Here is a 23,635-nt window from a genome sequence, read left to right as displayed (position 1 = left end):
CTATGCACTCGATATGCCCGATTTTAAAATAGCTTTTCGGTGAAAGCACATTTTGCAATATTCTAAGTACATAGCCCAGCCATCACGGGCTAGCTATTTAGACACCCGGCAAGTTTAGCCTTCACCAAAATCAGATTTACTATTATAAAAGTTTGATTACCTTTTGTTGTCTTCGTCAGAATGCACTCCCAAGACTGCTACTTCAATAACAAATGTTGGTTTGGTCCAAAATAATCCATCGTTATATCCGAATAGCAGCGTTTTGTTCGTGCGTCCCAGACACTATCCGAAATGGTAAATCAGGGTCGTGCGCATGGCGCAATTTGTGACAAAAAAATTCTAAATATTCCATTACCGTACTTCGAAGCATGTCAACCGCTGTTTAAAATCAATTTTTATGCAATTTATCTCGTAAAAAAGCGATAATATTCCGACCGGGAATCTCCTTTTCGGCAAACAAAGGAAAAATCACAAAGACGGGGGCGGCCAGGGCACGCGCCTAAGCCCACAGTCCCTTGATCGGCCACTTGAGAAAGGCGATAACGTGTTTCAGCCTGGGGCTGGAATGACGACATTCAGGTTTTTCCCGGGCTCTGAGAGCCTATTGGAGCCGTGGGAAGTGTCACGCTACAGCAGAGATCCTTTGTAATTGAATGAGATGTCAAAGAAAGACAATAAATGGTCAGACAGGCCACTTCCTGTAAAGGAATCTCTCAGGTTTTGACCTGCCATTTGAGTTTTGTTATACTCACAGACACCATTCAAACAGTTTTAGAAACTTTGGAGTGTTTTCTATCCAAAGCCAATAATTATATGCATATTCTAGTAACTGGGCAGGAGTAGTAACCAGATTAAATCGGTACGTTTTTTATCCAGCCGTGAAAATACTGCCCCCTAGCCATAACAGGTTAACATTCCGACAGATTATCAAATCAAATCAAATGTATTTGTCACATACACATGGTTAGCAGGTGTTAATGCAAGTGTAGCAAAATGCTTGTGCTTCTAGTTCCGACCATGCAGTAATATCTAACAAGTAATCTACCAATTCCACAACAACTACCTTGTACACACAAGTGTAAAGGAATGAATACGAATATGTACATAAAAATATATAAATGAGTGATGGCCGAACGGCATAGGCAAGATGTAATAGATGGTATGGAGTACAGTATATACATATGAGATGAGTATTGTAGGGTATGAAAACATATAAAGCAGCATTGTTTAAGGTGGCGAGTGATACGTTACATCAGGATGGCAAGATGCAGTAGATGGGATAGAGTACAGTATATACATATGAGATGAGTAATGTAGGTTATGAAAACATTATCTAATAAAAATAATATAAAGTGGCTTTGTTTAAAGTGGCAAGTGATACATCTAATTACATCAAGATGGCAAGATGCAGTAGATGGTATGGCGTACAGTATATACATATGAGATGAATAATGTAGGTTATGTAAACATTATCTAATATAAATAATATAAAGTGGCAAGTGATAAATTGATTACATCAATTTTCCCATTATTAAAGTGGCTTGAGTTGAGTCAGTATGTTGGTAGCTGCCACTCAATGTTAGTGATGGCTGTTTAACAGTCTGATGGCCTTGAGATAGAAGCTGTTTTTCAGTCTCTCGGTTCCAGCTTTGATGCACCTGTACTGACCTCGCCTTCTGGATGTTAGCGGGGTGGACAGGCAGTGGCTCAGGTGGTTGCTGTCCTTGATGATCTTTTTGGCCTTCCTGTGACATCGAGTGGTGTAGGTGTCCTGGAGGGCAGGTAGTTTGCACCCGGTGATGCGTTGTGCAGACCTCACTACCCTCTGGAGAGCCTTCCGGTTATGGGCGGAGCAGCTGCCGTACCAGGCGGTGATACAGCCTGACAGGATGCTCTCGATTGTGCATCTGTAAAAGTTTGTGAGTGTTTTTGGTGACAAGCCAAATTTCTTCAGCCTCCTGAGGTTGACGAGGCGCTGCTGCGTCTTCTTCACCACTCTGTCTGTGTGGGTGGACCATTTCAGTTTGTCCGTGATGTGTACGCCGTGGAACTTAAAACTCTCCACCCTCTCCACTACTGTCCCGTCAATGTAGATAGGGGGCTGCTCCCTCTGCTGTTTCCTGAAGTCCACAATCATCTCTTTTGTTTTGTTGACATTGAGTGTGAGGTTATTTTCCTGACACCACACTCTGAGGGCCCTCACCTCCTCCCTGTAGGCCGTCTCGTCGTTGTTGGTAATCAAGCCTACCACTGTAGTGTCATCTGCAAACTTGATGATTGAGTTGGATGCGCGCATGGCCACGCAGTTGTGGGTGAACAGGGAGTACAGAAGAGGGCTGAGAACGCACCCTTGTGGGGACCCAGTGTTGAGGATCAGCGGGGTGGAGATGTTGTTACCTACCCTCACCACCTGGGGGCGGCCCGTCAGGAAGTCCAGGACCCAGTTGCACAGGGCGAGGTCGAGACCCAGGGTCTCGAGCTTAATGACGAGTTTGGAGGGTACTATGGTGTTAAATGCTGAGCTGTAATCGATGAACTGCATTCTTACATAGGTATTCCTCTTGTCCAGATGGGTTAGGGCAGTGTGCAGTGTGATGGCGATTGCGTCGTCTGTGGACCTATTGGGTCGGTAAGCAAATTGGAGTGGGTCTAGGGTGTCAGGTAGGGTGGAGGTGATATGGTCCTTGACTAGTCTCTCAAAGCACTTCATGATGACGGAAGTGAGTGCTACAGGGCGGTAGTCATTTAGCTCAGTTACCTTAGCTTTCTTGGGAACAGGAACAATGGTGGCCCTCTTGAAGCATGTGGGGACAGCAGACTGGGATAAGGATTGATTGAATATGTCCGTAAACACAAAAGCCAGCTGGTCTGTGCATGCTCTGAGGACGCGGCCGGGGATGCCATCTGGGCCTGCAGCCTTGTGAGGGTTAACACGTTTAAATGTTTTACTCACATTTAAGTCATTTAGCAGACGCTCTTATCCAGAGCGACTTACAAATTGGTGCATTCACCTTATAATATCCAGTGGAACAACCACTTTACAATAGTGCATCTAAATCTTTTAAGGGGGGGGGTTAGAAGGATTACTTTATCCTATCCCAGGTATTCCTTAAAGAGGTGGGGTTTCAGGTGTCTCCGGAAGGTGGTGATTGACTCCGCTGTCCTGGCGTTCTACGGAGAGCGTGATCACACTGTCGTCCAGCTGGTGCTCTCATGCATGGTTCAGTGTTGCTTGCCTCAAAGCGAGCATAGAAGACATTTAGCTCTTCTGGTAGGCTCGCACCACTGGGAAGCACGCAGCTGGGTTTCCCCTTGTAATACATGATAGTTTGCAAGCCCTGCCACAACGAGCGTCAGAGCCGGTGTAGTAGGATCAGCCAGGGGCACACTCCAGCACTCCGACATCATTTACAAATGCAGTATTTGAGCGCATCACTGGTACTTCCTGTTTGAGTTTTTGCTTGTAAGCAGGAATCAGGCGGATAGAGTTATGGATAGATTTGCCAAATGGAGGGCAAGGGAGAGCTTCGTATGCTTTTTTGTTTGTGGAGTAAAGGTGATCTAGAGTATTTTTGCCTCTGAGGGAGCTGCAGTGAGGGAGCTGCGGGAGGGAGCGTCGTGAGGGAGCTGCAGTGAAAGAGAGCCCGCAGGTTTTGGTAGCGGGCTGTGTTAGCGGCACTGTATTGTCCTCAAAGCGAGCAAAAAACTTGTTTAGTCTGTCTGGGAGCAAGGCATCGTGATCTGCGACGGGGCTGGTTTTTCTTTTGTAGTCCGTGATTGACTGTAGACCCTGCCACATACCTCTCGTGTCTGAGCCGTTGAATTGCGACTCCACTTTGTCTCTGTACTGACGCTTAGCTTGTTTGATTGCCTTGCGGAGGGAATAGCTACACTGTTTATATTCGATCATGTTTCCAGTCACTTTGCCCTGATTAAAAGCAGTGGTTCGCGTGTTCAGTTTTGTGCGAATGCTTCCATCAATCCACGGTTTCTGGTTGGGGAATGTTTTAATAGACGCTGTTGGTACGACATCACCGATGCACTTGTTAATGAACTCGCACACCGAGTCAGCGTATTCGTCAATGTTGTTGTTTGCAGCAATGCGGAACATATCCCAGTCCACGTGATCGAAGCAATCTTGAAGCGTGGAATACGATTGGTCGGACCAGCGTTGAACAGACCTGAGGGCGGGAGCTTCCTGTTTTAGTTTCTGTCTATAGGCTTGTCTATAGCTTTTCCAAAGCTGACCAGCTGGCAAGTGTCTTCACTGATATTTTCAACCTCTCCCTGACCCAGTCTGTAATACCTATATGTTTCAAGCAGACCACCATAGTCCCTGTGCCCAAGAACGCCAAGGTAACCTGTCTAAATGACTATCGCCCCATATCATTCATATCAGTAGCATTGAAATGCTTCGAAAGCCTGGTCATGGCTCACATTAACACCATCATCCCAAACACCCTTGACCCACTCCAATTCGCATACTGCCCCAAGAGCTCCACAGATGACACAATCTCTACACTTCCTTTTCCCACTTGGACAAAAGGAACACATATGTGAGAATGCTGTTCATTGATTACAGATCAGCTTTCAACACCATAGTGCCATTCAAGCTCATCACTAAGCTAAGGACCCTGGGACTGAACACCTCCCTCTGCAACTGGATCCTGGACTTCCTGATGGGACTCCCCCAGGTGGAGAGGGTAGGCAACAACACATCTGCAAGGCTGACCCTCAACACGGGGCCCCTCAGGGGTGCCTGCATAGTCCCTTCCAGTACTCCCTGTTCACTCAGAACTGCTTGGCTGCGCATGACTTCAACACCATCATTAAGTTTGCAGACGACACGATGGTGGTAGGCCTGATCACTGACGATGATTAGACAGCCTATAGGGAGGAGGTCAGAGACCTGGCAGTGTGGTGCCAGGACAACAACCTCTCACTCAACCTCAGCAAGAAAAAGGAGCTGATCGTGGACTATAGGACACAGAGGGCCGAGCACACCCCCATTCACATTGATGATGCCGTGGTGGAGCAGGTTGAGAGCTTCAAGTTTCTTGGTGTCCACATCACTAAGGGTCTATCATGGTCCACACATACCAACATAGTCGTGAAGTGGGCAAGACAACGCCTCTTCCCCCTCAGGAGGCTAAAAAGATTTGGCATGGGCCCTCATATCCTCAAAGTTCTACAGCTGCACCATTGAGAGCATATTGACTGGCTGCATTACTGCTTGATATGGCAACTGCTTGGAATCCAACTGCAAGGTGCTACAGAGGGTAGTGCGTACGGCCCAGTACATCACTGGCATCCAAGACCTCTATACCAGACAGTGTCAGAGGAAGGCCCTAAAAACGGTCAAAGGCTCCAGCCATCTAAGTCATAGACTGTTCTCTCTGCTACCGCATGGCAAGCGGTACCAATCCACCAAGTCTGAAACCAACAGCAGCCTCTAGGTACTAGCGATGGCTATTTAACAGTCTGACGGCCTTGAGATAGAAGCTGTTTTTCAGTCTCTCGGTCTCAACTTTGATGCACCTGTACCGACCTCGCCTTCTGGATGATAGCGGGGTAAACAGGCAGTGGCTCGGGTGGTTGTTGTCCTTGATGATCTTTTTGGCCTTCCTGTGACATCGGGTGCTGTAGGTGTCCTGGAGGGCAGGTAGTTTGCCCTCGGTGATACGTTTGGCAGACTGCACCACCCTCTGGAGAGCCCTGCGGTTGCGGTCGGTGCAGTTGCAGTACCAAGTGGTGATTCAGCCCGAAAGGATGCTTTCAATTGTGCATATGTAAAGGTTTGTGAGGGTTTTAGCTACCAAGCAAAATTTCTTCAGCCTCCTGAGGTTGAAGAGGCGTTGTTGACTATGAACCCTTTATAAATGATATGTTAATGTAAAGTGGTACTGAAATATATTATCTGAATGCTATTGTGTCTGGCCGTTTCAAAAACAAATACACCTGCTCAGATGAAAACAACAACATTCCCACTGAGCACAAAAGAGGAGGGTTGGTTAGCTGTATTCACAAAATGTCAGAACAGGCTGCTAGGGGGAATCCAGAGAAGAGAAAGTTACCATTGTGCAGACTGCGACTTTTTGCTATCACACCCTCACTCTTTGCTTACACGTTCCCTTCTTTCATTTTCATTAGCATTTGCAAGACATGAAGAGTGCATTTAGAACACATGAATAGTACATTATTAATCCATGAAGATGAACCATATATAACTGAACAGCTACAGGAACAGTTAATGTCCACAAAGCATTTTAAAAGCTGTAAAACACTACTTGTGTAACGTCCGCTTCCAACTCACCCTCTCAAACACGTAGATCCCCTGAACGCAGCTAACACTACAGATCCCAATCACCTGAATTCTGATCACCTGTTCACACACCTGTATGTCATTATCACACACTATTTAGTTCAGTTCTTTGCACCCCATCTTTGTGAGGTATTGTTTTGTGACACACTTCTATTCGGAGCTCTGTTTTTCCCGTAATCTAATCCTCCTGCCTCACTTAACGACGCCTTTTGCCTATTCCCTGCCTATACGGATTTCCTGTTATCAACCTATTGCGTGATCTCCCGGACAAAGTTACTAGCCTTTTCCCTGCCTGTACTGTTGCCTTTTTGGACCCCCTGTGTATGACCTTCTGCTTGCCCCTGGACCCAGCTACCTGCCTCCTCCTGTGGTCCTTTACCAATAAACACCTGCTGCACCCTTGTAACGGCTGTCTTCGTCGTCAGACGAAACAGAGAAGTCATCGTCTGAGAAAGTGGACCAATGTGCAGCGGAGTTAGTGTTCATCATGATTTTAATTTAATAAAGAACATTACACAAAACAAAACAAGAAAACCGACAGCCAAACAGTCCTGTCAGGTGCAAAACACTAAACAGAAACAATTACCCACAAAACCCAAAGGAAAAACATGCTCCTTATGTGTGACTCCCAATCAGCAACAACGAACTTCAGCTGTGCCTGATTGGGAGCCACACACGGCCCAAAACAAAGAAATACAAAAACATAGAAAAAGGAACATAGAACGCCCACCCAATGTAACACCCTGGCCTAACCAAAATAAAGAACAAAAAACCCCTCTCTATGGCCAGGGCGTTACAACCCTGCGCTTGAAACCAGCTCTCTGTCTCCTATTGTGTTCATTACAACTTCTGGAAGACTATGGTGTAGATATGTCATCTCTGTTTTCATTCGTCATATAAATCACTATCATGTATTCTGAGAACAACCAGTCCTTTATGTTGCTCTAAAACATACCATTGGTGCATTAGCCTAAACAAGCAACAAATTACTGTTCTGTTATTCAGACACTACACACAAACTCAAGTCCCACACACATACACACACAAACACATGCAAACATGCATATAATCAACAATGTCCATATGCACCCACACACACAATGGACATGTTGTTTTTCTTCTGTTGACGACAGATGGGGGCTTGTGCACCAACTACACACCTCCCCTTTAAACCTCTACAAAGCCCTAGACCTCCCCTTTCACACACTATGAAACCCATTCCAGCTCTCAGGAACAGCACTGACTCACTGATGCTGTCTGTGTGTGGTCTCTTTTGGAGACGTTCACTTTGATCTGGAGGATGGAGTCACCAATACACACATTGTCTCAGTCTATGGAATTCTTTCTATGCATCTGCTCGTCTGTGTACAGTATGTGTGTGGTCTAACTTTACTATGCTTTTGGGTTCCAAAAGTCCTCCCAAGGAGAGTAAAACAAGGAAAATTTGACAAGTGGAGACATTTTGCCAGTCCCCAAAAGGAAAAATGCTATTTTGGCTTAGGGTTTACATTTTTAGGTTTAGAATTAAGGTTAGGACTTGGGGTTAGGTTTAAGGTTAGAGTATCCTCATTTTAAATGATAATTCATTTTTGGGTCATCACTTGCACAGTAAAACCAACGTATGTCTGTTTATCTAGATGCCATTGTTGCTTAATTAAAATGTGCTCTCTCTCTCCCCCTCTCCAAGGCACCTGTGTTCTGACTGCTTCTCTGCTCTTTCTCCTCCTGCTCTGTGCACATTCTGACCTTGAACCCTACACTGACAGTCTTCAATGACTCAACCCCCTCACTAATTTCCTCACACAGACACGAATGAACCCCCTGAACTATTTACTACTGCCATTCACATCAATGGGACACACACCATCCCTCCCCTTCGTCCCACTTCCACCCCACTTTGATGTTGGTGCACTGTTTATTCCCACAAAAGTGTTGCTTTGAGCTGGGTGTGTAGATGTATGGGGGATAGGGGGTTCTCCCCATGCAAGGAGGTGGAGAATTGATCAAGTGTCTTCAGAATGAATAAATAACTACCTATTGTAAGTAGGCTGTTGTTGGAGCATCAGATATGGTATTGATTGGATATGTTACTGGTTTGACCCTGTTCAAGACTTAGAAACAACTTCAATGTCCCTGTCCTGACTGGTGAGACCCAGAAGAGTGCTGAGGCTAAACAGTGTTTAGGGGGAGTCACAAAACAGAAAGGATTACTGCTACATACACACACACAAATGACACACGTTTCTCTCTCATGTGTGCACACACTTTCATACGCATATACTATACAAACACACACATGCAATACTTGGGCACCATAGAGGTAATCAGTGGGGATTTAAAAGTCAGAACACACAGGATGGAAGGGGCTTGGGTTGCTTAGCGACGGGCCTGTTGATGTCCAAACAATGTTAGCGTCATCAGAGCGGGGTTCTGCTGAGTGCAACAATGTCACTTGTGTTATCTGTCCCCCGTCTGCAGCTAGTCAGTGGAATGCTCCAACTCAACAGCCGTCGGGCAGACAGACATGACTTAGCCTACATCTCTGAGACACATTAACAGTGACACACTCTCTCTACAACACACACTATAGGCTAGGTGTGCACTCAAACAAACACATGCAAGCTCATGCACATCCAGTTGCAGCACACAAGCAATCTCACAGATGATTGTAAAGTATTCAACTAGTTGACAATGTTGTATATACACACAGACAGACACACAGACAGACAGATATCCACCACACACACACACCACTTAATTCTGGAATAGTTTGAGGATGATCTCTCATAACTGTCTCTCACCTAACACATTTGTGCAAAACTTCATGAAGAGAAACAACATTTCCATGAAGGAAAATGAGGAATCGGATCATGTCCACAAAGCACTGTGCTGCTCCATCGGGGCAAGATGCATTCTCCAGGGGAAGGGGATTGGGTTGATGCTGGAGGATTATGAAAACTCTTGAAGGAATAATTGCTTTTCAGATTAATGAAAAACAAGGTGAAATGTATATTTTGTTTTCTAATGGTAGCTTCTTTGAATATCAATTCCATAATAGGTTACATATCAAAGAGAGATTTAGTGAGACTTAAAAAAAATAATATTGTAATTGCAACACATTGATATTTTAAGTGGATTTCTGCCAGATTTAGGCCTTAATAAACAAGGACATAATTTGGATCAAATCTCACAAGTATCCATATTTCTGTGGTGCACAATTTCAGTGAAGGATCAAATACTTTGCGCCCTGGGACATTGTTGATTCGTTCCAGGTTTAGATACGATTTTACATAGCAGAACTTTGACAACCTATTGCCAATACAGTCTTTATGTTTGGCCATCAGAAACCGTTCCATCGGCACGGTTGGTTTTGGCGCGCTAGGACCCAGACGCGTGAAAGCGCAGCGCTTGGCCGCGGGCAGCAGCACTGGCGGCAGCGGGACTCGGATCGCTTCCCCTGATTCCAAGCTTAACTTCCCGAGCTGCTGACGTCACTTGGCAGCCTGGGCTGTACTCGCCGCTCCATACATAGCGCCGAGAAAAATGCTGCTCTCCGTACCGCCAAGGACAGGAATCAATCCATACAACGGCTATAACAGCAGAAACGGCAAAAAGGTAAAACCTTTTCTGTTTTTTTGTGCGCTCCCGGTCGACCAGTGGGGCAACACGCTCGTGTCAGTGGCGACAGAAATCTGTGTAGTGCGTGACAGCAATCTGCAGTGTCCTTGAAAAGCGAATCGTATAAAACCAACTTCGTTCTCTGTGGAGAAAATTGCTGCTCACTATTCTGCACCCCCACTGTGGTATGTGTAAAAACTGCTATTCGATGGTCCGGGCATCTATGCAGCCTACATATTTCGTTTTTTTCTCTCCCCGATTTGGGAATTCAACCGTAGAGAGCAATACACGAACCATATACTTCTGTTCAGTCATTAGAAAAAGTCAGTAATGGATACAAACTTTTATGGGCAGCTGTACGGTATTGGGTCAGTGTACGTCTGTGCGTAAATGTGAATCCGAATAGGTGGGGGTGGGGTGCAGGAGAGGGAGACAGGGAATGTGTTATTCAATGTAGCCTTAATTGATTTCAGTCTCCTTTTCGGGATGGTGAACAATGAACAGTGATATCAAGTGTCAAATCAAGTATCCATTGTCTACGCAGCCGCGTAAGTTTGGCAAAGTTTTTTTTTTTTTTAAGGCAAAGATGCCCCACCCCTTGAAAGAGCCCACCATTGTGACGATACCTACTTTCACCAAATTATGAATAACAAAATAACAGTTACATTCATAATACTGTAATGTTGTAGCCAGCAACAATCAATCTGCAACTGAAACGTTACATTTAACGTCGGGGATTGGACATTATGAAACATTGTAATATAACACATCTACAATGTAGCCTACCACTTATGTAACAGTGACAATACATGTTTTTGTGGTTTAAATTGTTTTTATGGCCTTACTATTAACGAGATATTACAATGTTATTACAACATATATTTTGTTATTATATTGATTAAGAGTATTCGATTTTCTATTGCATAAATGTTGAGTTCAAAAGAAACTCAATACAAGATCAAAGCCAAAGCTATTGGTATCTATTAATGCAACACCTGATATATTTGACCTGTTATGCTGTAGCCATAATAGTTTTGCCACAAAGAGAAATGCAATCGTGTTTTAATAGTTGTTCTGATGAAGTGAGGTTACCATAATTAACAGCGTTTCAGTCTCTCTCTGGAATATGAACGTTGCCTAGAACTTGATATTTTAATTAAGGTGTTTTACTTAACTGTGATCAACTAAATGACTATATACTAAATGAAGATATATCTCATCAGCCTTTCAAATTTGGCACATTTCAGGGTTGGTTAGGTGGCTCTTGGATGCATTTACACAACAGGAAAAACTCACATTGTTGAAATAATGCTTTTATATGAACATATTTGCAATGTGAAATGTGACCTGTCTTTTATTATTATGTTGCTTGCTTGCCAAAGAGGCCTTTGAATAGTGTTTGGTATCCCTTCAAAGCCTCTGTCCTGTAGTGCAGGCCTGCCCGTGGCTGCTTGTGTTTACTTTTCCTCTACAAGAGCCTGATGCCATTTGTATTGCTTGAAGGAGGAGGAGGGTGTGGTCCTTTTCTCTGTTGCATCAGAGAGGGAGAGATAGACAGAGAGGGAGAGATAGACAGAGGGGGAGAAAGAGAGAGCGAGAAAGAGAGCGAGAGATGCAGGATAAAAGGAATACCACAGACCTACACCAATCTGTGATGATGCTAATTTTAGAAGTGCATTGTCTTGTTGTGACATATTACTATATCTATCACGTCGAGACAATCATGTCTGCTACATCACTGAATTGCAACTGAAACAACTGACATCTTCAGTTATCATACAATTGGCCTAATGTTATTACTGTATTACTGGGGTAAGATTATTGTGATTTAGGGATTGGGGGAAACTAGGGCAATCAGGTTCCAGGAGTAAAATCATTAGCCGGTTAGAGTTGTAGGATTTTTTTCTATAGGTGATTTCCCAAAGTGACTTTTCTTTCTCAAATTCCTCTTCTTCCAATGGGTGATATCAGTGTACTCTATTTCCTCTGTTTTTCCTTGATGAGATATGTTACAAAATGTATAATGTGACTGGTTGAATCAAAGTAAGAGGATGTGTTCCTGTTTCACAAGCTTTGGCCTGATTTCCCCTGTATTCTTGACTTTACTGCCATCATTCTGGCATGGTGCCACTCCATGAAACTCAACTGAATCCTTAGGGATAAACATTGAGAATGCTCCATAGAAATGTGCACTTATCCTGAAATGCTCCTAAGAAGAGGACCATTAACCTACACTGAGTGTGCAAAAAATTAAGAACACCTTCCTAATACTATCATACCCTGTTCAAAGGCATTTTAATATTTTATCTTGCCCGTTCACCCTCTGAATGGCACGCGCATTCCATGTCTCAATTGTGTCAACGCTTGAAATTCATTCTTTAAAACGGTCTCCTCCCCTTCATCTGCACTGATTTTGAAGTGGATTTAACAAGTGACATCAATAAGGGATCATAGCTTTCACCTTTATCCACCTGATCAGTCTATGTCATGGAAAGACCAGGTGTTCTTAATGTTTTATACACTCAGTGTATATGCTATAGTGTTCTAAGTAGCCTGTGCTATACTGTAGGGCTTATGAAGGACATAACAGTCACAGTCCATATGAAACAGTGTATATCAAATATATTATGATTCATTTATTGAGAGCTGAAATGCAATGACGACAACAAGCATAATATTTCTTCAGTGACAGTTTGAGTTCTGGTTCATAAGGTTAAGGTTTGATGATTGAGTAGCTTAAGCTACCGCTGTGAACTAATGTTTATTGATGTCGAGAGAGAGAGAGGACGAAAAGGTTTCTTTCCTAAGGATAGACTTTTTGAGTTATCATTTTACATATTCTCAGCACAGACAGATTTAAACAAGTTGCTGTTCCCTCTGTATTTCATTAATACAAAGATTTCTACATTAAAGGGAAGGGAGATAGCCAGCATGTTGGTGCATTGCAGGCAACGGTCAAATATCTACGCTAATCCTGTTTTTGATTATGTTTAGAAATTGGTCTGTGTGGTGGACCTGGAGTCCACTAAGATGTCATATGCACTAAGATGTGTGGAGAGATTCCTCGAATATCTCTCTCCCCCTCTCTGTTTCTCTGTCTTTCCCCATCAACTTGTCTCTCTCTCCCACCCTCTCTCTCCCACCCTCCCTCTCCCACCCTCTCTGTCTCTCTTGCTCGCTCCCTCTTTCTCCCACCCTCTCTGTCTCTCTCCCTCCCTCTCCCTCTCTCTCTCCCTCCCTCTCCCTCTCCCTCTCTCTCTCCGTCTCCTCCTGTCTAGCGTTCCCGTATACCTGAGCGGCTGGCAGGAGTAAATAAGACAGAACACAGAATGTACAGCGTGCTGAGCTGAGGGCTGAAAAAAGAGCCCTTTGTGTGTGGGAGGTGATTAGCAACCAGATGGCACCAGGGGTTTGGTTACTGTGGTGCCTCCAGAGTCACCTGCTCCTCCTCCTCTGCCTGCCCCACTATCTCAGTTTCTCTCCTTTCCTGAATTTCCTGCTAGAAAATATAAAACGAGGGGGCAGGTTAATCCAAACCAAAGACTGAATGTCTCTATACAGTATTGTGCTCTTTTGTATGCGCGCATTTGTGTTTTTTGCACTCAAATTTAGTAATCAATGAATGTGAATGAATGATGATTGAATGGCAGATGTCATTTGCAAGGTTTATCATAGTTTTATTGAGTGTTAATATATGCTGGTGTTTAGTGCTAAAACCCATGATAACATAAATGATACAAAAGGCATGGTGCCTTGTCTTTGTAAGAGGATACCCTTCAATTTATAAAGATGGAAAAAATCTTAATGTTATTGAATAGCAGCCTTTCGTTACGGTCTCTCTCTTTAATACTTATGACCAAGTATTAAAATAAACTTAAGCGACCACAACAAGTACCTGTTTATGAGGGAAAGATCTGTGAGTGTTCCACAAAACGGCCATTCACTGTAAGATCCCCTGAGGAGGCCTGGTGGAAGTGAGGCCCTGCATGCCTTTCCTTTGAGTGAAACCATTTCATACTTTCACTTTCAACCCCCAAAAACCTTTGAAATATCACCAACATTATAGGATGCTAGCCATAATGCAAACCAGGGCGCTTACTTTCAGCACTCTTTTGGCTTTCATGTTCCTTTCTTTGGTGCTGAGAGATCTGAGTTGGGTAGATGACAGCTATGGCATTTTTGGAATCGAAAAAAATATGCTCCACACAACAATGGGTGTTTGTTTGTATGTCTGAAATGCTCAGAAGATGTTTGAAATGCTCACCGCGTTGTGTATCTTGTCATGACCAGGCTTGTCTTCATCCATACATTTATTTTGTTTTACTGCATGCACATAGGATTTTATCAAATGTAGCCGCCTAACCAACTTAAGAAAATATATTTAAGCTTAGTAAATTCAATTTCTCATGAATAGCAGTATGCAGTATGTCGTTTTTAGAAAACGTATGAAATTCACATCGAGAAATAACATAACATTTAATGTCTTCTCCATGAAATCGGTCGTCACTTGTTAATACAGCCACAAAGTCATAATTATGTTTTAACCTCGACCATTTCTAAAATGTATCTTAAAATCAGATTTTAAACCTAACCCTAACATTTACCCTAACCTTAACCACAATTCTAACCTAATGCCTAATTCTAACCTTAAATGAATGCCAAAAAAACATTTATTTTTGTCAATTTTGACTTTGTGGCTGTGTTATCTACTGGAAACCCACCTAGAGTCGATTGACGCGCCGGTGCGTCAATCTAAGTAACATAATAACATAATCTACATCAAAATCTGTCAGTCTAAGATAGAGATACCTGTGTTTCTGCTTTGGATGCATCTCAATCCACCATATCTGCCAATGTCGCACTTCCGCATCTGCGGTGAAAGGTGACAGAGCTAGAGTGGTATTTGTCAGACCATGAGACATCCCGAACATTGGTCTTCTAACGAAATGTCTGTAGTGTCCGAATGGTTTAACCTATTATGACCACTCTATGGAATGGGGAGATTCTCACGAACACGATGCTGTTCTCTGTTTTGCTCTACGACGCCCAGAAGTGTCACGGGACTCGTCTGAAGATAATCAGTACCGGTTAAAAAAATAAAATAATTATGAAGGTAGTTTTATGCCCCCCAAAATGTGTTGAATATGTGTAAAAAAAACCCTGAGCTTTCATATCCTAGATATAGGACAGACACTTCAAAACCTTGTTTCTTATTATGTACTTTTTAAAATGTTTTTGCCATTTCTGAATGTGTTATTCAATGCATTTCTCTGGGCTATAGTAGTAAAGGCCAAATTCAATATTTTATAAATATATAGAGATTTTTTTTATACCTAAAGGGGTCCTAAAATTCAAAATCAAATAGCTAAAAGATCCATAGTATGACCATCTTAAAACAATTCCATATTTCAGCGTAGATCCCCCCCCCCCCAAAACGGCTTAGACTGACAGGGGTTTAATCAAATACTTTTTATTTAAACATGCAGAGATTTAACTTAGGCGGTATTATACTTTTCTGACACATTATCCTTAAGAAAGAAACATTTTCATTCTGTTTTATCATCTCTCTTTCTCTCTCTCATTTACAGTTGAAGTCAGAAGTTCACATACACCTTAGCCAAATACATTTAATCTCAGTTTTTCACAATTCCTGACCTTTAATCCTAGTAAAAATTACCTGTTTTAGGTCAGTTAGGACCTCCCTTTATTTTAAGAAAGTGAAATGTCAGAATAATAGTAGAGAGAATGATTTATTTCAGCTTTTATTTCTTTCATCACATTCCCAGTGGGTCAGAAGTTTACATACACTCAATTAGTATTTGGTAACATTGCCTTTAAATTGTTTAACTTGGGTCAAATGTTTCGGGTAGCCTTTCACAAGCTTCCCACAATAAGTTGTGTGAATTTTGGCCCATTCCTCCTGACAGAGCTGGTGTAAGCGAGTCAGGTTTGAAGGCCTCCTTGATCACACACGCTTTTTAAGTTCTGTCCACAAATTGTCTATAGAATTGACGACAGGGCTTTGTGATGGCCACTCCCATACCTTGACTTTGCTGTCATTAGGCCATTTTGCCATAACTTTGGAAGTATGCATGGGGTCATTGTCCATTTGGAAGACCCATTTGCTACCAAGCTTTAACTTCCTGACTGATGTCTTGAGATGTTGCTTCAATATATCCACATAATTTTCTTCCCTCATGATGCCATCTATTTTGTGAAGTGCACCAGTCCCTCCTGCAGCAAAGCACCCCCACAACATGATGCTGCCTCCCCCGTGTGTCACGGTTGGGATGGTGTTCTTCGGCTTGCAAGCCTCCCCCTTTTCCCTCCAAACATAACGATGGTCATTATGGCCAAACAGTTCTATTTTTGTTTCATCAGACCAGAGGACATTTCTCCTAAAAGTACGATCTTTGTCCCCATGTGCAGTTGCAAACTGGAGTCTGGCTTTTTTTATGGCGGTTTTTGAGCAGTGGCTTCTTCCTTGCTGAGCTGCATTTCAGGTTATGTCAATATAGGACTTGTTTTACTGTGGATATAGATACATTTGTACCTGTTTCCTCCAGCATCTTCACAAGGTACTTTGCTGTTCTTCGAGGATTGATTTTCACTTTTCGCACCAAAGTACGTTCATCTCTAGGAGACAGAATGCGTCTCCTTCTTGAGCGGTATGACGGCTGCGTGGTCCCATGGTGTTTATACTTGCGTACTATTGTTTGTACAGATGAAAATGGTACCTTCTGGCGTTTGGAAATTGCTCCCAAGGATGAACCAGACATGTGGAGGTCTACATACATCCACCGGTACACCTCCAATTGACTCAAAAGATGTCAGTTAGCCTATCAGAAGCTGCTAAAGACATTACATACTTTTCTGGAGTTTTCCAAGCTGTTTAAAGACACAGTCAACTTAGTGTATGTACACTTCTGACCCACTGGAATTGTGATACAGTGAATTATAAGTGAAATAATCTGTCTGTAAACAATTGTTGGAAAAATTACTTGTGTCATGCACAAATAGATGTCCTAACCGACTTGCCAAAACTATAGTTTGTTAACAAGAAATTTGCGGAGTGGTTGAAAAACGAGTTTTAATTACTCCAACCTAAGTGTATGTAAACTTCCGACTTCAACTGTATATTTAGTATCTCTACCAGTAAGAATTCTGTTGGGTGTCTGTGCTTTGTTACAGACTTGGTATATCTGGCCGTTGTTGTATTGTCTCCTTTGTAGACTATGTCATGGATAATACTCTGTATAAGAGCCAGTTAAAATAAGTCTGGGTATTTTAAGATGCCATATAGAAACATGCACAAACCTTTTGTCCCCCGGGGGAATATCAAAGAGGCCTTCTCAAACATGAACACATTGTTGTTTTCAGCAACATCAACTACCAGGGTGATGTATTATCAAACACTACACATTTATGCATTTTAAACTGGGCTGGTGTAGTGGCTTCATTCCAGACTGACTGCATTGCAGACGCCTGCCCGATGTAACAATGCCTGGATAGGTGTTTATCATATCAGCTAACCGTATCATATGACATACCAATCTGATGCCCAACTGGGCAGTCGATGGGAAGGTACATGTGTTAGTTGATGCAAAGCAACAACTGCAATGTAGTTGGCCTGGAACGCGACCTCTGGTGTGGTGGATGGGTGGGATAGGTTCAGTATGTTCTACTGGTGTAGTGGAGGGTTGGGATTGGTGCAGTCAGTGAGTAAGGTTTACTGATGTAGTGGCTTGACACTGGATCAACTTGGCCAGTGAAGTCACCTTTGTCCCGCTGGCCCCGCTCCAGCTGTATGTTTATCTAACTATCTGTCATTGTTTAATGCGTCAGACGTTTGAAAGTGGTCTCTCCCTCCATTGCCAACCACATGAGTAGTACAAGGTGAGCAGGTATACAGAGCGAGAAACAGGGGGAGAGAGAGAAACAGAGGGAGGGAGAGTCCTTGGAAAAAGCACAGCTGTCTGAAATATGATGCCAAGCACTGCAGTGATGCCAGGTACTGACATGAACATTACGCCTGAATGTGAGCAAGAAAGACAAAGAAAAGGATGAAAGAGTTAGAGAGAGAAAAGGGCATGGAAGAGGGATGCAAGAGAGAGAGAAAGAGGAAGGCAAGAACAGTAGCAGAGAGTGAGATAGCGAGAGAGGGTACTAGGGGGAGAAGCAGGGGGGGGGGGCAGAAGAGAGAACGACTGGAGCCTGTTGTCCTTTGTCACCTAGTAGGAATGCAGAGCGGCTGTCTTGCTGGCTGATGAAAATGACTGATCAGGAGCAAAAATAAAGGGATGTCCTGTCTGCCTTTGTGTGCTCTATCAACCTGCCAACTATAACCCACAGCACCGGAACGTTCAGCCTATGTTCAGAGTAACGTTTGCCAGTCACCTGAGGCTAAAATAGGGCCAGGCCAACAATAATGACTTCCTTTTACTGTAAGCAACCAAGCCTGTTGCTTTGTGGTTGTACCGTGTTGGCTGGAGAACAGGATAAGGAAAAGTAAGTCTTTGGTGGATCTGAGAGCACAGTAGTGGAATAGATGGATTTCGTTATCAGATACGTTATACATAGATTCAAATGTAGTTTTAATATCAAATTGACTCATTGGGTTTAACATTGCAAAAACTTTAAGCATTTTACGACAAGTCTTTAGTCTAAATGTACTCAAATGTGTGCTATTTTATTGGCTCTGAAAGAGTATTTCTAGTTTATCAAATATTTTCTCAGCTAACAGAATTACGTATCATAAAGACCATGTAATATGGACCAACTGGAGGCTGCTTCTCAGACAGTTCCCAAATGTGTGTCACCATCCTCTCCTTTTGGAGGTGGGAACAAATGTTCCAGCTATAGGATACAGGAAACCAGCTATAAACAGACATGCCCAACAGGAAGAAAGAGATAGAAACAGAGAGCAAGACCGACAGAGTTATATCTAAGGGAGAATGGGTTTGTGCGCTCAGATTTCCTGAAACTATTAAACAACAGAGTGGCCTATAAAATGGTCAGTGAACAGCAGTGTCTTCTATCCCAGGCCATACGTCTGCCCATCATGGAGGAAGTGGGGAATATATTCAAGTTTGTCTGATATATGGACAGTGAAACTGGAAGCATTTCAGTTTAATGCAGATTGGGTAGCCTAGTCTGAGTGGAAATTGTCAGGTTGGTAGCAGAGGGACTGCTGAAGGAAATCGAGTTGAGGTTTTAGTGTTGTCGTGTGTGTGTGTGCGAGCGTGCGTACGTGCATGCGTGTGTGTGTGCGTGTGCCCTGGAAACGAGAGTGGTCACAGGATAAGGTAACTATTATGAGTTAGTCTGAGGTGGCTGCATGGTCAGAGAGACAGGTTGGAAACTCAGACCCACTTCCCTAAAGACAAAGATAGCCAAGCTAGACTGTGTGAATGTAACAAGTACCTTTGTGAATTAGTTCATTACAAGCAGAAAGCTACAGGCTATTTAGCCACTAGGTTTGGTATGATGGAATTACAGACTCTGTAGCCACTAGGTTTGGTATGATGGAATTACAGACTCTGTAGCCACTAGGGTTGGTGTGACGGAAGCAGCTCCAGTCTACTCAACATCCCACATACTTCGTGTGGTCATAATCCCTCATTTTGGGAAATGGAGAGCAATTAGATTGCTTTGATCTTCCACAGCAACTGTGTGTGTAGCCCTAGTTAAAGGTTACTGTAGAAATCATGTTCCTATAAAGATGTGGGCACACCATTCCTGCAGTTTTTCTATTCTACATAGGACACACACAAATGCACCAACATTCATTTCTAGAGTTACGAATATATAATGATCAGTATTCATGTGTTCATTACAAAAAAAGAGTGATAAAAGTATTTGCTGGAAAATGATTGCACACCGTTAACACCAAGTGGGTGCACTGGTGTGTGTGGTGTAGTGTACAATGTTCCCTCTAAGCTGCATGCGTGCTGGGGTGCGCAGCTACCCGGGACTGCTGCACAGAAGAAATATCAGCTTGCGTAGAGAGGCACGAGATTGAACTTCACTCAACTTTCTAGTTTTCCCCTTTCGTTTTCCCCTTTAGTTTCCCTCAACGGTGAGAATTGTGATCGAATCAACGCAATATACTGATTGCAACATATCGAAACAAAACAAACTATGCAAGAGATTTTCTGGTAGGCAGTGTGCATTGGAGTAGGATTCTATTACATTGACAGGCAGGACACATACTCTACCAGACTGGTGTGCCATAACCAATCAGAGCTGCAGTATCCCTATATGCAAATAGACCATTGCCATATATGGATCTGTGCCATTCACTTTGAACTGGACTGTGTTTACAGTATGAGTGGTCGTGAGCAGTGCCTGTTTTGAGATCAAAGCGAGAGCTGCATGTAGCCAGTGTGCACATTTGTTCATATTCTTTGCTATTAAGTGAGTTATTAGCCCAGTTATAGCTAATTTCTAGTCAGCAATGGGGGAGTGGTTTCTACCTCCAAGAGCACAAAACATATGCATTTCTAGCCATCTTTGAAAAACGAGTCAGGTAATGAGCTTTTTTAAGTCTTAAAGGTAAGCTAAGTAGCCATTAGGCAGAGGTTAGCACAATTTGTCTGATTCTCGGTAATAATGTTATGGGAATAATAATGAATTTTATTTTGTAAAGTGGTTTCTTGCATCAAACAACACAACATTTTCGGTCACCTCCTTATCTGAAGGACAAGTGGATAAACAGGTTAATGTCAAGCCATGCATGTTTTTTATTTTCAAAAGTCTCATGAAATGTAGGCCTATGTTGAACACTGCACATTGGCTGCTACTGTAGGCTGAATGATAGAATCGCTATTTCCATGTTAAAATGTTATGGGATGTATTTTCTCACATTGTTTTTGATGTTAGTCCACTCTGATAGGTTTACATTATGATCAAATAGCCACAGTAGCCTACTTGGCCACTGTTATAACTGTAATTTAAAGTGGGTACAGCCTCAATGATCACAGTAAACGCGCACCAAAAGTTGCACAGAATTTTCAAATTTGCTCTGTGGTTGTATAGTATGTGTGTGTTTATATATGTGTGTGTGTGTGTGTGTGTGTGTGTGTGTGTGTGTGTGTGTGTGTGTGTGTGTGTGTGTGTGTGTGTGTGTGTGTGTGAGAGGGAAAGAGAGAGGGAAAGAGAAAGAGAGAGGGGGAGAGAGGAAGAAAGGGAGAGAGTGAAGGGGAGATTAAAACTCCCTCGTCATTTTGTGTTTTAATTTGACCAGGGCATGCCCTCATGTCATCTAACATGAGCAAATACAGAGAATCTTTTCAGGCTGAATCAGCATTGGAGGCCCTGGAGGAATGAGCCTGAGCCTGGGCTTCAGGAGGGCCCATATGGGGGGGATATCTCCTTTTTATTGTTCAGGGGACACAAAGGGGGACACTGTGTCCCTGTGGATGGGGTGTAATTAGCGAGATTCGGCCCCTGCTCTTGACTCGCCCCTCTGTGTCTCGACCCCCCCCACTGAGGTATTCCTAAACACGGGGAGTCTGATCTGTAAACAAATTGACCCATTGTCCCCCTGGTGCAGTTCGTCCACTGAGCCTGGCCTAATTAGAACCCCTTCAGGCGACAAGCAGGGAACAGGAGAGGACCTCTATAGGAGAGCTATACTATAGGCAGAATTCTACAAAACACCTTGGAATAGGCTACTGGAGAAGGGCTGGCAGGGATGAAGAATATTTTTCATTTTTCATTAGTCAAACGACACGTGGCTGTTCGATTGGGAAGGTGAATGGAATGCTTCAGTTGTCATAAGAAATGGCATTAAACACCGCAACAGAACTCAAGGAACTACACTGGACTTTGTGCAAACTGGAAACCGCATATCCTGACTCCACATTTATTGTAGCTGGGGACTTTAACAAAGCAAATCTGAGAAAAACGCTATTGAAGTTTTATCAACACATCGCCTGTGCTACTCGCTCATCAAGAATTCTTGACCATTGCTACTCCCCCTTCCGGGATGGCTACAATGCCCTCCCCCGCCCTCCCTTCAGCAAATCAGATCATTCCTCCATTCTGGTCCTCCCTTCCTATAGGCAGAAACTTAAACAGGAAGTACCTGTGGTAAATACTGTTCAACTTTGGTCTGACCAATCGGAATCTATGCTTCAAGATTGTTTTGATCATGCGTCTTGGGATATGTTGCAGGTTGCCCCTGAGAATAACATTGACGTATACACTGGCTCTGTGATTGAGTTCATCAGGAAGTGCATAATGGACGTTGTTCCCACTGTGACGATTAGAACTTATCCGAGGAAAACACAGTGACCACCGCCGCTCACGAGGACTGTGAGCTCCCGTTCTCCGTGGCCGTGGCCAACGTGAGTAAGACATTTAAGCGTGTTAACCTTTGCAAGGCTGCCAGCCCAAACGGAATCCCTAGCCACGTCCTCAGAGTATGTGCCAACCAGCTGGCTGGAGTGTTTACGTACATATTTAATCTCTCTCTATCCAGTCTATTTTCCCCACTTGCTTCAAGATGTCCACCATTGTTCCTGTTCCCAAGAAAGCAAGTTAACTGAACTAAATGACTATCGCCCTATAGCACTCACTTCTGTCATCATGAAGTGCTTTGAGTGGCTAGTTAAGGATCATCACCTCCACCTTACCCGACACCCTAGACCCACTATAGTTTGCATATCGCCCCAACAGATCCACGGATGACACAATCACATTCGCCATTGCACTGCACACAGCCCTATCCCATCTGGACAAGAGGAATACATATGTAAGAATGCTGTTCATTGACTACAGCTCAGCCTTCAACACCATAGTGCCCTCCAAGCTCATCACTAAGCTCGGGATCCTGGGTCTGAACTAGAGGTCGACCGATTAATCGGCATGGCCGATTAATTAAGGCCGATTTCAAGTTTTCATAACAATTGGTAATCTGCATTTTTGGACGACGATTATGGCCGATTACATTGCACTCCACGAGGAAACTGCGTGGCAGGCAGACCACCTGTTACGCGAGTGCAGCAAGAAGCCAAGGTAAGTTGCTAGCTAGCATTAAACTTATCTTATAAAAAACAATCAATCTTCACATAATCACTAGTTAACCTGTTGGGGGTAGGGGGCAGTATTTGCACGGCCGGATAAAAAACGTACCCGATTTAATCTGGTTATTACTACTGCCCAGAAACTAGAAAATGCATATAATTATTGGCTTTGGATAGAAAACACCCTAAAGTTTCTAAAACTGTTTGAATGGTGTCTGTGAGTATAACAGAACTCATATGGCAGGCAAAAACCTGAGAAGATTCCTTACAGGAAGTGACCTGTCTGACAAGTTCTTGTTCTTCTTGGCTCTGTTTATTGAAAACTGAGGATCTTTGCTGTAACGTGACACTTCCTACGGCTCCCATAGGCTCTCAGAAGGTGGGAAAAAGCTGAATGATGTAATTCCAGCCACTGGCTGAAAAACGCGCGCTTTTGTGCTAATTAGTGCTCTATCAGAGGACAATGGGACGGAGGCGCGTGCACGAGTCGACCCCATGTTTTTATTTTCTCTCTCTTTGAACGTAAACACGCTTTCCCGGTCGGAATATTATCGCTTTTTTACGAGAAAAATGGCATAAAAATTGATTTTAAACAGCGGTTGACATGCTTCGAAGTACGGTAATGGAATATTTAGAATTTTTTTGTCACGAAATGCGTCGTGCGCGT

The 23,635-nt window shown here is 43.3% G+C and overlaps 1 protein-coding gene across 1 annotated transcript in view; it reads left to right on the top strand.

Annotated features, from left to right (window-relative positions):
• Positions 1-9,678: 9,678 nt before the first annotated feature.
• Positions 9,679-23,635, top strand: part of LOC106565464 (RNA-binding motif, single-stranded-interacting protein 2) — a 61,652-nt gene continuing 47,695 nt past the window's right edge. Inside the window, exon 1 of the mRNA XM_014132673.2 lies at positions 9,679-9,937. Coding sequence (XP_013988148.1) covers positions 9,866-9,937 — 72 coding nt within the window. The 5' untranslated portion in view covers positions 9,679-9,865. The remainder of the gene's footprint in view (positions 9,938-23,635) is intronic.

The sequence above is a fragment of the Salmo salar genome, chromosome ssa12 (genome assembly GCF_905237065.1).
Source record: "Salmo salar chromosome ssa12, Ssal_v3.1, whole genome shotgun sequence".
Taxonomy (NCBI): Eukaryota; Metazoa; Chordata; class Actinopteri; order Salmoniformes; family Salmonidae; genus Salmo; species Salmo salar.
Note: the sequence above shows the minus strand (reverse complement) of the source record. Positions and strands in the feature narration are given on the sequence as shown.